The sequence below is a fragment of the Pleurodeles waltl genome, chromosome 10 (genome assembly GCF_031143425.1).
Source record: "Pleurodeles waltl isolate 20211129_DDA chromosome 10, aPleWal1.hap1.20221129, whole genome shotgun sequence".
Taxonomy (NCBI): Eukaryota; Metazoa; Chordata; class Amphibia; order Caudata; family Salamandridae; genus Pleurodeles; species Pleurodeles waltl.
In genome coordinates, this window is record NC_090449.1 from 7,354,871 (window position 1) to 7,370,328 (window position 15,458).

At 47.9% G+C, this 15,458-nt stretch overlaps 1 protein-coding gene across 10 annotated transcripts in view; it reads right to left on the reverse strand.

The window, feature by feature from the left end:
• HUWE1 (HECT, UBA and WWE domain containing E3 ubiquitin protein ligase 1) overlaps positions 1-15,458 on the reverse strand; it is a 1,403,674-nt gene that overhangs the window by 251,389 nt on the left and 1,136,827 nt on the right. For all 10 annotated transcript variants that reach the window (XM_069209338.1, XM_069209335.1, XM_069209339.1 and 7 more), the window contains one exon: positions 5,018-5,120. In XM_069209338.1, the coding sequence (XP_069065439.1) occupies positions 5,018-5,120 (103 nt within the window). The remainder of the gene's footprint in view (positions 1-5,017; positions 5,121-15,458) is intronic.

The window sequence follows — 15,458 nt, forward strand, 5'->3', positions numbered from 1 at the left end:
GTTGACTAGCTGATTGACCATCTGAGTTCTTGACTTTGAGAAGCATATAACAGGAAAAATGCCACAGACGCTGAGGACCTTGATGTGAACTATGACCAACAGTGAAGTGTTGTGATCACCGTATCAACGCAGAATCTGTTTATTTCAACATAACATGCTATAGAACATCATACAAGTGAGTCACTGTGGTTCCTTCAAATGCACGTTTCTAGTATATTCTTCAGTTCTGCAAATGTGTCATTAAGGTGCGATAATGAAGCTAAAGAAAAACACATTTATAATGGTTAAGAAAACAAGTTACTTACCTGTAACTACAGTTCTCCAGTATTGGCATCTTTCACAGATTCACATGCTTGAATCTTCCCCAAAGTGGGAGTCCCACGATATCACTAGAAAAGCAGTATATTATATACTCATATGTTAATGAGCAATGGATACCTCATTCCTCATTTATTGCTTGTGTGTGTACAACAAATGCTTAACACTACTCCTTTGATAAGCCTACTGCTCGACCACACTACCACAAAATAGAGCATTAGTATTATCTCTTTTTGCCACTATCTTACCTCTAAGGGGAACCCTTGGACTCTGTGCATACTATTCCTTACTTTGAAATAGTGCATACAGAGCCAACTTCCTACAGTGGAGGACAGAGTGTTAAACAAGAAGTCCTCCTGTAGGGGTAGAGAGTGCATGAGCACCCCATGATAAGCAGCTGCCCTGGAAACAACCTGCGTATATACAGTAGTGTCCTCTGGTGGAGAAGGCTTGGAGGGGTATAAATCAGGATCATTGTCAGGAATAGAATCTGGGTCGTAGAGATCAAGGATCCACTGAATCCCCATATGAGTATCGTGAATGCGTTGGTGAAGGCAACAGTGTTGGGCTAGTGGGTGGAGGTGAAAAGGAAAGCTGTGGTGAATGAGGAGTGAGAAGTAGGGGCAGGTACTGGTTTCTCCTTCCGCTTATAAAGTTTTGCTGGTGGTTGAACAGTGTCTAATTCGTCCTGAAAAGCCAGCTTTCTTTTGGTTTTCAAAGAAGGTGCAGTAACAATTCTACCAGTCTCTTTGTGGATGTGGATTCTGGATTGTCTTTCATCCATAACGTCCAGAATAGGCTGAATTTCAGTGTCCTCATCAGAAGGTCTGTAAGATTCCTGCATTGATTTCGAACTCTGTTAGAGACGGCTCGAAAGTCCTTGTTCTTCTGTATAAGAAGAATTTTTAGGTTCTGAAGTTTGGAGCTTTTTCAGTCATGAAAATGGAGTCTGTTGTTTCGGCTCCGAAGCAGGGCATCGAGGCTTTGACTCCAAGGAGTGAGGACACTTACTCGAGTCAGAGGCAGAACTCTTTACAGATTTACTCAACTCCGATGTGGACAGAGAAGAGGCCTTTTTCGGCGCTGAACCTGAAGGTTGGTCGACTACAGTCTTTTTTCGGGTTGAACCGTGGCCTTCTGGTAGTGGTGTACCCAAGGCCTTTGATGGTTTCTTGTATATGGGTGTAGGGGCAGACGTTCTCACGTGCTGTCCGGCAGTGATAGGCCTATCTTCTTCCAATTCTTGTTCGGAGTGGGTGAATCAGATGGAGACCGCTGTCTGCACCTGTTCTTCCATGACGTCAAGATGCTTTGTACTTTGACGCCATCTCTAACCTTCTGGCTCTCCATTCACGCAAGCTCTTCTTGGATCGAAACGATCGACAGGCCTCACAATCGTCTTCTCGGTGGTCCGGAGAAAGACTCAGATTACAGACCAGGTGTTGGTCTGTATAGGGCACAGAGGACAGATTCGAAATGGAGTCCGATCCATCAGGCTTCCACGCGGTAGGCTTGAGTCGGGAGCACGCACCCAGAAGGGCGAAATCTAAATCCAGACGGTACTATCGGATCAAGGCTAGATGGAAATGCGATCAAAACAATACAGATGATTAAATGAGATGTCTAAGGTTTCCGATTCGAAATCGGAGCGAGAGGAAACACGCCTGAACCAGACAGCGGAAAGAAAATCCAACGAGTCAATGCCCATGCGCAGTGTAACCAGGAGGAGGAGTCACTCTATCCCGTGACTCCGAAAAGACTTCTTAGAAGAAAAACAACTTGTAACACTCCGTGCCCAACACTAGATGTCGGAAGAGCTATGCATAGCATGTGTATCTGCAGCTACAAATGCCATCGAACATACATATATTGTGAGGAAATGCCTCCTTGGCATGGTTACCCCCTAACCTTTTGCCTTTGCTGATGCTAAGTTATGATTTGAAAGTGTGCTGGGACCCTGCTAACCAGGCCCCAGCACCAGTGTTCTTTCCCTAAACTGTACCTTTGTCTCCACAATTGGCACAACCCTGGCACTCAGGTAAGTCCCTTGTAACTGGTACCCCTGGTACCAAGGACCCTGATGCCAGGGAAGGTCTGTAAGGGCTGCAGCATGTCTTATGCCACCCTGGGGACCCCTCACTCAGCACATGCACCCTGCCTCACAGCTTGTATTTGCTGGTGGGGAGAAAAGGACTATGTCGACATGGCACTCCCCTCAGACTGCCATGCCAACTCCACACTGCCTGTGGCAGAGGTAAGTCATCCCTCTACCAGGCCTTACAGCCCTAAGGCAGGGTGCACTATACCACAGGTGAGGGCATATGTGCATGAGCACTATGCCCCTACAGTGTCTAAGCAAAACCTTAGACATTGTAAGTGCAGGGTAGCCATAAGAGTATATGGTCTGGGAGTTTGTCAAACACTAAATCCACAGTTCCATAATGGCTACACTGAAAACTGGGAAGTTTGGTATCAAACTTCTCAGCACAATAAATGTACACTGATGCCAGTGTGCAATTTATTGTAAAATACACCCAGAGGGCATCTTTGAGATGCCCCCTGAATGCACACCCGACTTCTAGTGTAGGCTGACCAGTTCCTGCCAGCCTGCCACACACCAGACATGTTGCTGGCCACATGGGGAGAATGCCTTTGTCATTCTGTGGCCAAGAACAAAGCCTGTACTGGGTGGAGGTACTTCTCACCTCCCCCTGCAGGAACTGTAACACCTGGCGGTGAGCCTCAAAGGCTCACCCTTTTTGTTACAGCGCCCCAGGACATCCCAGCTAGTGGAGATACCCGCACCCTCCGACCACCGCCCCCACTTTTGGCAGCAAGGCTGGAGGAGATAATGAGAAAAACAAGGAGGAGTCACCCACCAGTCAGGACAGCCCCTAAGGTGTCCTGAGCGGAGGTGACCCCTGCCTTGAGAACTCCTCCATCTTGAGTTTGGAGGATTCCCCCAATAGGATTAGGGATGTGCCCCTCTCCCCACAGGGAGGAGGCACAAAGAGGGTGCAGCCACCCTCAAGGACAGTAGCCACTGGCTACTGCCCTCCCAGACCTAAACAAACCTCTAAATTCAGTATTTAGGGGCTCCCCAGATCCCAAGAAATCAGATTCCTGCAACCTGAAGAAAGGAGGAGGACTGCTGACCTCCAAGCCTGCAGAGAAGGAGGAAGACAACTGATTTGGCCCCAGCCCTACCGGCCTGTCTCCAACTTCGAAAACCTGCAACCAGCGACGCATCCAACAGGGACCAGCGACCTCTGAAGCCTCCGAGGACTGCCCTGGACTACTGGACCAAGAACCTCCTGTGAACAGCGGCCCTGATCCAAACCAGCTACTTCTTTGCAACAAAGAAGCAACTTCCAAGGAATTAGTTTCCTGCCGGACGCGTGAGACTCTACACTCTGCACCTGACGGCCCGGCTTGACCTGCAGAAAACCAACACCTCAGGGAGGACCTCCCCCCCGCGACTGTGAGCCCATGAGTAACCAGAGACAACCCCGCTGAGCCCTGACAGTGACGCCTGCAGAGAGAATCCAGAGGCTCCCTCTCACCGGGACCGCATGTAACAAGGGACCTGACGCCTGGAACCAACACTGCACCAGCAGCCCCCAGGACCTGAAGGAACTGAACTTCGACACAGGAGTGACCCCCCCAGACGACCTTCTGCCTTGCCCAGGTGGTGGCTGTCACGAGAAGCCCCCGTGTGCCTACCTGCACCGCTAGGGAGTTACATGGGGGCACCAGTATGACAATTGTGTGGAGAAAAGGTTAGTAGCAACTACATTTGGAGGAGAGCGCATAATCACTGGGGCCCTGGTTAGCAGGATCCCAGTGAACACAGTCAAACACACTGACAGCAGGCAGAAAATGGGGGTAACCATGCCAAGAAAGAGGGAACTTTCCTGCAAACCTCTATGAAAAAATAACACACAATCACTTAATGCCCTTCGACATGAAACAGTCAACAAAAGTATAAGTGCAATTGTTTTACAGTGGAAGAAATGGCTAAAGTATTCAGATTGTGCTCGAGAACCTTTGCTAATTAAAAGAAAAAAAAGATACGCCTAACAGAGCAGTACTTTATGGGATAGTACAGATTTGGGAATCCTTACAGCAACCGTATAAAAACGTACACACATTCAAACCTATGTCAAAGAACACCTTACCTTGCCTTTTTTCAAAATAAATGATTTGTTTTGGTATCTTCCGTTAAATGTCCTACAGTCACTAAATTATAATATCTTTGCAGAATTATTCACAGAACTGAAAAGGCTATATTTTAAGATCAAAATGGCACCAATAAAAAGCGTATAATCCATTACCTAGCTTACATCATTACCAATAATCATAAAAGACACCGTCAACATTTTGGAGCGGCTGCTGACCAGTTAATCTGGGAAAATCTCAAAAATACATTTCTTTGCAAAGTGGTTATCCTGGTGCACATAGCAATGCAGTCTGGTGGCGTGTACTAATGCAGTACCATCCTTCTGAAAATTACCTACATAACAAGACTAATCAGGTACAGGCACGACACCAAAAGAAGGAACACACCAGTAAATCAAAGTATGAGAAAAATCCACTGAATCATGGGGTGAGACAGAAAAACCTCCGTCCTTTGACCAGAGTACTGTAACAACTGCTTGCCTATCCATGGCTGCAGTAATGCTGATTTCTTCGACTTTACCTAGTGTGACTGCCGCTCCCACCCATCTGGAAGGTGCCTCCTCGCTGCACAGCCAAGCGGGTGTACTGAACGCCTCTGTTCCCACTTAGTCGACTTGTGAAGGCTGCAGGTGGGAAAAAAAGGACTACATTAGATTGAGAGGCTTCATAACTCAACAGGATGCACAACTACAGTTTGGAAGTTTGCTTTATGAAGCAGGGCTGTGAAACTTTCATTAAGGATCGTTCGATGAGGACTCCAAAAGGCAAATAGTTAAAATCCATCAAGTAACAAGAAGCATGATTTTGGCGGGATACACAACCGTCCATACACCCAAATAATTACTGTAAGCCTATTATCAACCTGAGACAATGCAAAACATTGCAGGCAGAGAAAGGTTGGCATAGATTTCCATGCATCTTTGTTGGGGTGCAGGTCACCAAGGTGTGTCTGCCCTATTTCACTGATGTGCCCCATTACAGCCCTCCCTCACACAAAAAAAATCTAACTGCTAAAGTGACAGGAAGCTGTGCTGGTTCCACCCCAGGGCAAGAATGTAAAATCCAGAGTAGACAACTGATGGTTAGTTAACTTAGTGTGGGCTTACTGTTAGTCCTAAATCCCTTCTGTTAAAGAGCTGACCTGCAGTGTGAGATTTCAGTAACGGAGTATGTGCCCGAAGCTCGGGATCCTCACCATCAAACTTTATTACATTTGAAAGAAAGGCCCAGCAGATCCTCCTTGGTACTCCTACAAGCACAGATATGGACCAACTTACTGCACTACGCAGACGGAATGGACAGTGTATGGCCCATGCTTCTACTACAACAACTTAATAACAAGTACTGGGAAACAATTAAATCCTGCAGGAGAAAGTCACAAAAACTTAGGGTACATAAATTAACTTATTACCTAGTGAATTTATAATACCCCCCCAAAAATAAATCCACACTTAATTTTAAAGGCTTAATTAAAATATGAAAGCCTAGTTTTACAGCATAATGCAAGTTAAACGAGATATGTAACTAATACGCAATATACAGCAAAATATGTAACAGTCGTTGATCGAATCTTTTCTCTTAGTCCACGTTCACACCAAAATCCTGCCAAAAATAAGAGCTTACCAGGAAGAGCATTAAAGGTAAGCAACTTATTCTTCTGAAGGATACTTTTGCAGATTCCTCATCTTATGAACTGCTAACAGAGCAATGCCCCCTCCAAAGAGGTGAGCGGTGAACTGTATGCCCGGAAGAAAGGACTCCATGTCAACAGACCACTGAAGTGCAAATGTATGTACATGGGCCCTTCAATCCCAACAGGAACACACCTAGCAGCAGAAAGACTTGTGGTCTGAGGGGGGCATGCATTAACCTCTGAATATATTGTCATTACTTTTTCAACACAGCAACATTTCCTTCACTTAGGGACTGATTACTGCCACACACTGTCCCTGTGCCCGCTAACTTCATCCCATTGTAAGATTAAACGCTCTTCAACTGTACTCATTCAAAGACATCACTGGGGCAGTTGTCTATAAAAGACAAGGAAATACTTCCAAACAATGCTTTGACAGTCCGGACTGTTTTTCTTTTGAACATAGATGAGATGCTATCCGCATAAGCTTGTTTCACCTCTCTAGAGTTGGAAGGAAAAGGTTACTGACACTGTTCGCACCTGTTTGTGGCATTTAGTGCTGTAGTTTCATATAATGTGCATACTCCTGCCATCTAGTGTCCTTGGACATGTGCAAGTTGTTTTCCTTTGTAGAGGTCTTCTATGTCTGTATGCACTTGGCCGACAAACTTGCTATATCTGCTGTAGTCAAGGCACGGCCTCTGTGTGGTTTAGAGAAAGAGGCACAAATCTGCTGTGTCTTACGGAAGGCCTTCGCTCTGACAGTGCAGTATATAAGTGCCTGTCCCAGGCTGGGGCTACTAGGATGAGTGAGGGATGTTTAAACTGAAGCCTACAAACCACGATTGGAAGAAGTAGGGGAGGAGGAAAAGCACAAGCAATTATCTGATCTTTTCATCCATTGACTGTGGGGGTGGAAACCTGGAAGTGATGTTTTGGCATTTTGTGGTTTATGCGGTGGACAACAGGTTTATGTGGAGGAATTTCCAATAGTGGATGTATGGGAGAAGGTCTTGGGGTGGAGGTCCCATTTGTGGACTTGTTGATGCAGCCTGCTGAGCAGGTCTACAAAGTTTTTGTCCACTTCGGGTATGTACTCCATTAGTAGATGGACTGTGATGTATAGCCCACCGACAAATGCTCTGAGCTAGAGAGGAGAGCTGTAGGGAGTAAAACACAGCAGCTGTGTTGTCCGTCCAGAAAAATATCATTTTGTCTTAGATCAGAAGTAGTAATGTAACTGAATGGCTGACAACTCTGAGTAGTCGATGTGGAAAGCCTGTTGATTGCGTGTCCACACCCCTTGAATTAGTGAGCTCCTGTAACCTGTGAGAAGTGTCCATTGTAATGGTTGTGTGTGGCACAGGGTCCAAGAAGGGTCGACTTTGCAATAGGTTGTTGGCGTTCCAACACTGCAAAAAGTGATGCGTACAGTCTCATATTAATACTAGATCCTCCCAATGAACCTCAGCTTGTGGCCATTGTGCTGTTAGGCACGCATGCAACAGACACATCTGTAACCTGGCATGAGGGATTACGGTGATGCAGGAGGCCTTCGTGCCTAGCAGACACAACCGTTCTGACTGTTACCAGACGTTCTAGCTGAAAAAAGAGGGAGGAGAGCTTGAAACACTTACACGCTGGCAGGGCTGGGGTATTCTCTCCCTGTGACCGATTGCAAGACGGCCAAGAGAAAAGCTTGTTTCTGAAGTTGCTGGAGATGAGATTTGACATTTATAGTGAGACCTGAAAGGAAATAGGCTTTTTGCAGGTTTAGCCACAACTTTTTGCCCCCTTTTTGACAACTAGGTACTGGTGCAATGGCTCTGAAACGCCTGAGCCCTGCTAAACAGGACTCCAGTTATGTGCTCTGATCCTTAAACTTTTACATGGTTAACTGGCTTGTCGCCATTTGGCACAGCCTAACTTATGTGAAAGACCCTAGTACTTAGTACCAGGGGTAGGTACCGAGGGCCTGCAGCACGTTGTGCCACCCTGAGTGGGGGCAACTTAAAACACGGCTCCTAGTCTGCCACTGCAGACTGGAAGGGCAGTGTAAAACTGATAACTTGACTTTGCTATTTAAAGTAATGGCAAAGCCCCACATCTCCCCTTTTAATGTATGCAAGTCACCCCTATGGCAGGTTTAACAAGCTCTATCGCAGGGTGATGCATGTTAAAAAGCGGAACCTGTACTTTCACATGTTCCAGCAGTAAAAGAAACCTAATTTGTTTTTACTGTGCTAGTAGCCCCATTGGCAAGTATAAGGTTACACGCTGGCTCCCCAGCCCTATTAACTTCTAAAAGGGAAACATACTATGGTTGTTACTGTTTGGCATAAAAAGAATCAGTACATTATATCGGATTTATTGGCTTAATCAAATTTAATGTCACTGGTGGGCAAAGTGAAACTTTAGAAGTTGCCACTTTAGTTTCCCACGGTCTACAGTGCCTGTTTCACAATGTACACGGGCATGTCCTAAAGACAGCTTTCTGCCCTGCTGGGGAAACACTAATGACTCCCAGGAAAGGAGACAACAGGGCCCCCATAGGGGAGAGAGAGAGAGGTGTAACTTCCTTCCTGCAGGGAGACACACTTATGTTAGCCCAACAGGTGAGCTACAAAGGAGAAGCCCCTTTTGAAGGGCAATTGAGTAACAGTTTGGAGTGAGGCTGCTCTATTGTTTAGATAGACAAACAGGCTAGGACTGGGGACAGGAGAGTAGTCCGTTGTCAAACCAGTTTCTCCAGGGGTGTGTTGCCCTTTGGTAGCGACACATCTGGAGGTGGGCTACAGAGCTCAGAGTCAAGAAAGGGGTCTTGCCATGTTGGGAGTGGACAGAATGGTGTGTCCTGGGATAGCCAGATGCCACACTTCCAAGGAAGTGGTCATCAGGAGAGAGAGAACCTGGTAGCCCATTGGCTACCAACTGCATCCTACCATGAGGGCATTTTCTGAAGATAAACAGGGCACCTCTGACACTTAGAGCTCAGATTTCAATCGAACTGGAAGAAGTAACATAGGACGACTGCCATGCTGCACCGAGGAACTGGTGAAGAGAGGCTGCACCGTTAACAACTGCATCTGCTGGCTAGGAAAGAGAAGGACTGTGTGCCTGTAGTGTTTTGCTCAAGGAGAAGCGGTCTATAGGGTCCAGTCAAGGCAACTCCTAGGGACAGCCGACTGGCCTCCTGTTCGCATCACAGGGACGCAACAGTTCAGGAAGCCTGCTGGGGGGATAAGTTGGTAACTCAGTCTTCAAGCCACAACCACAGCCACCATGCAGTTCGGGACACCAAAAATCAGACTTGCAGATCTGCACCAGAGTTTTACGAGCCCAGGAATGCTGTTGGAGAGCTGTTGGGATCCTCAGAAGGCGAGTTATCGACTTAGGAAGGATAGGCCTGAGCCAGCGACAACAGGCGACTAGTAGTCTAGTGGCGACTAGACTTCACCCGAAACAGAGAGGACTTTGTGGGATGTCAACCCTGCAACCGGACACCCCTCAACATCTCGTAGATCAAGGAAGACCCCCCCCCCCACCCCCTGCATCTCATCCACAGCATCCTTAGAGCATCTTAATCATCCTTCATCAGTACCACTCCATAAGAATCCATTGCATCCCAAATAAAGTGCCTGGAAATGCTGAAGGACTGATTCCCCTATGAAGGTACCTGTTCTTGAGGATCTTGCTGGTACCTCTGACTAGCTCCCTACCAGAGGTGGTCACCCTAAGTACTTTTAACCAACCGTAGTGACACTTACCTAAGTTTTCTTGGAAAAAAGCTTTAAAGTGTCTAATTCACTGACTCCGCCAAGGCTTGTTCGAAGTGGAGTTAAACTGAGTTACTACTGCTTGTAAAATGTATCTCTCAGGAACCCTTTGATGGATCTTTTTAGTTCCAGTGTCTAATAACTTATAAAAATAGAGTCTATTTTTATAAATTAGTGTTGGATTTCTTGAGTGTTGTATTGATGTACAAGTTACTTACCTTCGGTAACAAAATATCTGGTAGAGACATATTTTAGTTGCAGATTCCTTACCTTAGAATTTTACCCCAGGCGCCAGACTGGATCCGGAGATTTTTCTTCGAGCAATACCCTTGCGCATCAGTAGGTGGCGTCTGTCGACTCCGCGGGCGTTGTTGGCATCGTAGTTGCCGTGATGACGTTTGGAGTAGTATATAGACGTTGCCCTGGCACAGTGACGTCAGTTCTTTTCTTTCTGCGCCAAACGCCAATTCGGAGAAGCGCTTCCCGGGTCTTTTATTTGACCAACTTCAACCGTTTTGTCGAGTTTGTGAGAACTTTGGTGCCTCGAGGATGCCCCCGAAGACCGGGTTTAAGCCGTGCGAGGACTGTCATCGTGCGATGTTAGTGACAGATCCTCATCAGGTTTGTCTGTGGTGTCGCGAGCGCGACCACGACCCAAAGTCGTGCTCCGAGTTCTGGGCCATGCACCTGAAGGCTTTGAGGGAGCGGTCCATAAAGCTCATGGCGGCCCGGCACTCTACTCCAAGTAGGTACCGGTCTTGATCGAGAGGAAGGTCTCGAGATCTCTGTGTAAGCCTTGCTACTCAATGCGTACCACAGCTACCCAAGGTTGAGCGGGGGAGTTTACAGATGAAACCCACTGAACCTGAAGGGGTTGGTAAGTGTATTACACGGTGAGGTCGCACAACCACATCATATAATACACCCCATTTCCTGTGTAAAAGGTGTAGGAAGTTGGCTCTGTATGTGCTATTTCAAAGTAAGGAATAGCATGCACAGAGTCCAAGGGTTCCCCTTAGAGGTAAAATAGTGGTAAAAAGAGATAATACTAATGCTCTATTTTGTGGTAGTGTGGTCGAGCAGTAGGCTTATCCAAGGAGTAGTGTTAAGCATTTGTTGTACATACACATAGACAATAAATGAGGTACACACACTCAGAGACAAATCCAGCCAATAGGTTTTTATATAGAAAAATATCTTTTCTTAGTTTATTTTAAGAACCACAGGTTCAAATTCTACATGTAATATCTCATTCGAAAGGTATTGCAGGTAAGTACTTTAGGAACTTCAAATCATCAAAATTGCATGTATACTTTTCAAGTTATTGACAAATAGCTGTTTTAAAAGTGGACACTTAGTGCAATTTTCACAGTTCCTAGGGGAGGTAAGTATTTGTTAGGTTAACCAGGTAAGTAAGACACTTACAGGGCTTAGTTCTTGGTCCAAGGTAGCCCACCGTTGGGGGTTCAGGGCAACCCCAAAGTCACCACACCAGCAGCTCAGGGCCGGTCAGGTGCAGAGTTCAAAGTGGTGCCCAAAACGCATAGGCTAGAATGGAGAGAAGGGGGTGCCCCGGTTCCGGTCTGCTTGCAGGTAAGTACCCGCGTCTTCGGAGGGCAGACCAGGGGGGTTTTGCAGGGCACCGGGGGGGACACAAGTCCACACAGAAATTTCACCCTCAGCAGTGCGGGGGCGGCCGGGTGCAGTGTAGAAACAAGCGTCGGGTTTTCAATGTTAGTCTATGAGAGATCTCGGGATCTCTTCAGCGCTGCAGGCAGGCAAGGGGGGGATTCCTCGGGGAAACCTCCACTTGGGCAAGGGAGAGGGACTCCTGGGGGTCACTTCTCCAGTGAAAGTCCGGTCCGTCAGGTCCTGGGGGCTGCGGGTGCAGGGTCTCTCCCAGGCGTCGGGACTTTAGGTTCAAAGAGTCGCGGTCAGGGGAAGCCTCGGGATTCCCTCTGCAGGCGGCGCTGTGGGGGCTCAGGGGGGACAGGTTTTGGTACTCACAGTATCAGAGTAGTCCTGGGGTCCCTCCTGAGGTGTTGGATCGCCACCAGCCGAGTCGGTGTCGCCGGGTGCAGTGTTGCAAGTCTCACGCTTCTTGCGGGGAGCTTGCAGGGTTCTTTCAAGGCTGCTGGAAACAAAGTTGCAGCCTTTCTTGGAGCAGGTCCGCTGTCCTCAGGAGTTTCTTGTCTTTTCGAAGCAGGGGCAGTCCTCAGAGGATGTCGAGGTCGCTGGTCCCTTTGGAAGGCGTCGCTGGAGCAGGATCTTTGGAAGGCAGGAGACAGGCCGGTGAGTTTCTGGAGCCAAGGCAGTTGTCGTCTTCTGGTCTTCCGCTGCAGGGGTTTTCAGCTGGGCAGTCCTTCTTCTTGTAGTTGCAGGAATCTAATTTTCTAGGGTTCAGGGTAGCCCTTAAATACTAAATTTAAGGGCGTGTTTAGGTCTGGGGGGTTAGTAGCCAATGGCTACTAGCCCTGAGGGTGGGTACACCCTCTTTGTGCCTCCTCCCAAGGGGAGGGGGTCACAATCCTAACCCTATTGGGGGAATCCTCCATCTGCAAGATGGAGGATTTCTAAAAGTTAGAGTCACTTCAGCTCAGGACACCTTAGGGGCTGTCCTGACTGGCCAGTGACTCCTCCTTGTTGCTTTCTTTGTTCCCTCCAGCCTTGCCGCCAAAAGTGGGGGCCGTGGCCGGAGGGGGCGGGCAACTCCACTAAGCTGGAGTGCCCTGCTGGGCTGTGACAAAGGGGTGAGCCTTTGAGGCTCACCGCCAGGTGTCACAGCTCCTGCCTGGGGGAGGTGTTAGCATCTCCACCCAGTGCAGGCTTTGTTACTGGCCTCAGAGTGACAAAGGCACTCTCCCCATGGGGCCAGCAACATGTCTCTAGTGTGGCAGGCTGCTGGAACTAGTCAGCCTACACAGATAGTCGGTTAAGTTTTAGGGGGCACCTCTAAGGTGCCCTCTGTGGTGTATTTTACAATAAAATGTACACTGGCATCAGTGTGCATTTATTGTGCTGAGAAGTTTGATACCAAACTTCCCAGTTTTCAGTGTAGCCATTATGGTGCTGTGGAGTTCGTGTTTGACAAACTCCCAGACCATATACTCTTATGGCTACCCTGCACTTACAATGTCTAAGGTTTTGTTTAGACACTGTAGGGGCACAGTGCTCATGCACTGGTACCCTCACCTATGGTATAGTGCACCCTGCCTTAGGGCTGTAAGGCCTGCTAGAGGGGTGTCTTACCTATACTGCATAGGCAGTGAGAGGCTGGCATGGCACCCTGAGGGGAGTGCCATGTCGACTTACTCATTTTGTTCTCACTAGCACACACAGGCTTGTAAGCAGTGTGTCTGTGCTGAGTGAGGGGTCTCTAGGGTGGCATAAGACATGCTGCAGCCCTTAGAGACCTTCCTTGGTATCAGGGCCCTTGGTACTAGAAGTACCAGTTACAAGGGACTTATCTGAATGCCAGGGTGTGCCAATTGTGGATACAATGGTACATTTTAGGTGAAGGAACACTGGTGCTGGGGCCTGGTTAGCAGGGTCCCAGCACACTTCTCAGTCAAGTCAGCATCAGTATCAGGCAAAAAGTGGGGGGTAACTGCAACAGGGAGCCATTTCTTTACACAAGCCCCCCCCAGCCTACAGGCCAGGAGACTCAGCCCAAGCTGGGAGAGTCTTCCTAGTCTGTCAGGCGAGGAAGAGTAGGAGAAATAGGCTGGTTAGTTGCAGGGCCTACTCTGCCTTACATCCTTCTGTTCAGGTCATTCCCTTTGGGGAACTGACCCACTTCCACAGTGATAGGACCTAGTCTGAATTGCCTCTTGTCTGCCTCTTCAATGTCTCCACCCATTCTTTTTATTTTGGGTTTAGAGGTATCCACCTCTGCTAATCTTATCTTGGCCAGGGTTACCCCTAGCTTACCCATAGAGGTTACCCAGAGCTGGAGTAACCCCACCATGACCAATAGGGTCAGGGGGCCTAACTTGCTATTTGGCATGGGGTCAGACCACCATGCTAAGGATAGTGCAGCCATAAAGGCTAACACCCAGCAGAGGCCACTGACAGCTGTCAGTGCCCAGAACCACACCTTTAGCTCTTCACCTAAAAGGGAAGGGGCTAAGTTACAGGCTTCTTTGGGTTCAGGTTGCCTGTCTGCTGTATTGGAGTGGGGGGTTACCACATCTTGTAGTAAACACCCTTCTTCCACTCTTTCTTCTGTTAGCTGAGGAGCCACCCACTCAGGTTTAACAGTTGCCTGACTAGCCAGGACTTCTTGTGGGTCAGGTTGGACTTTATCAGGGCCATTTTTGGAGTTCTCCCCTACTGGAGCAGAATCTCCTTGGCTTGCTGTAACCTTGGCTAAAGGTTGTCCACCCCTCCTACTCTGTTTTCTTTTCTTCTTTTTCTGGGGCCTGCTTGCATTTACTGCAGAGGCAGGACTTCCAGAATCCTTGGGAGAGGACTGGCACTGGACCAGTTCCTCTCTTGGGCTCTGACTAACCTCTGGGTAGTCATTTCCAAGGAGACAATCAAGGGGGAGGTCTGTACTGACTACTACCCTTCTCCAGCTAAGAGTGCCACCCACTTCTATGGGCACTAAAGCCACAGGCCTCTTAGTGACCCTGTCTAGGCTAACTCTTACCCTGGCAGTCTCACCTGGGATGTACTGGTTTGAGAGCACCAGCCTGTCATGCACAATAGTGTGACTGGCACAAGTGTCTCTCAGGGCAGTGGTTGGGATTCCATTCACCAGTAGGTGGTGGAAGTGTCTACTTCCCTCTGGAATCTCCAACTCACCTGTTGGGCCCTGTTTCCAGTTGAAGGCTATGAAGACCTCCTCATCTGAGGAGTCATCTCCCATGGCTACACTGGTTACCCCTGGAATTTTGTTCTGGGGTTTGTTTTTGGGACAAGAAGTGTCCTTGGTGTGGTGCCCAGACTGTTTACAGTTGTGGCACCATGCCTTAGTGGCATCCCAGTTCTTACCCTGGTACCCACCTTTGTTTTGGGTTGTGTCTTGGGGCCCACCCACCTGTTCTGGTTTTTGGGGGCCTACAGAGGACTCTTTTTCTTTGTTTCTAGTGTCACCCACTTTCTCCTGGGGAGTTTTTGTAACCCCTTTCTTTTGGTCACCCCCAGTGGAAGTTTTGGTTACCCTAGTCTTGACCCAGTGGTCTGCCTTCTTTCCCAATTCTTGGGGAGAAATTGGACCTAGGTCTACCAGATACTGATGCAACTTTTCATTGAAGCAGTTACTTAGAATGTGTTCTTTCATAAACAAATTATAAAGCCCAACATAGTCACACACTTCGTTTCCAGTTAACCAACCATCTAGTGTTTTTACTGAGTAGTCTACAAAATCAACCCAGGTCTGGCTCGAGGATTTTTGAGCCCCCCTGAATCTAATTCTATACTCCTCAGTGGAGAATCCAAAGCCCTCAATCAGGGTACCCTTCATGAGGTCATAAGATTCTGCATCTTTTCCAGAGAGTGTGAGGAGTCTATCCCTACACTTTCCAGTGAACATTTCCCAAAGGAGAGCA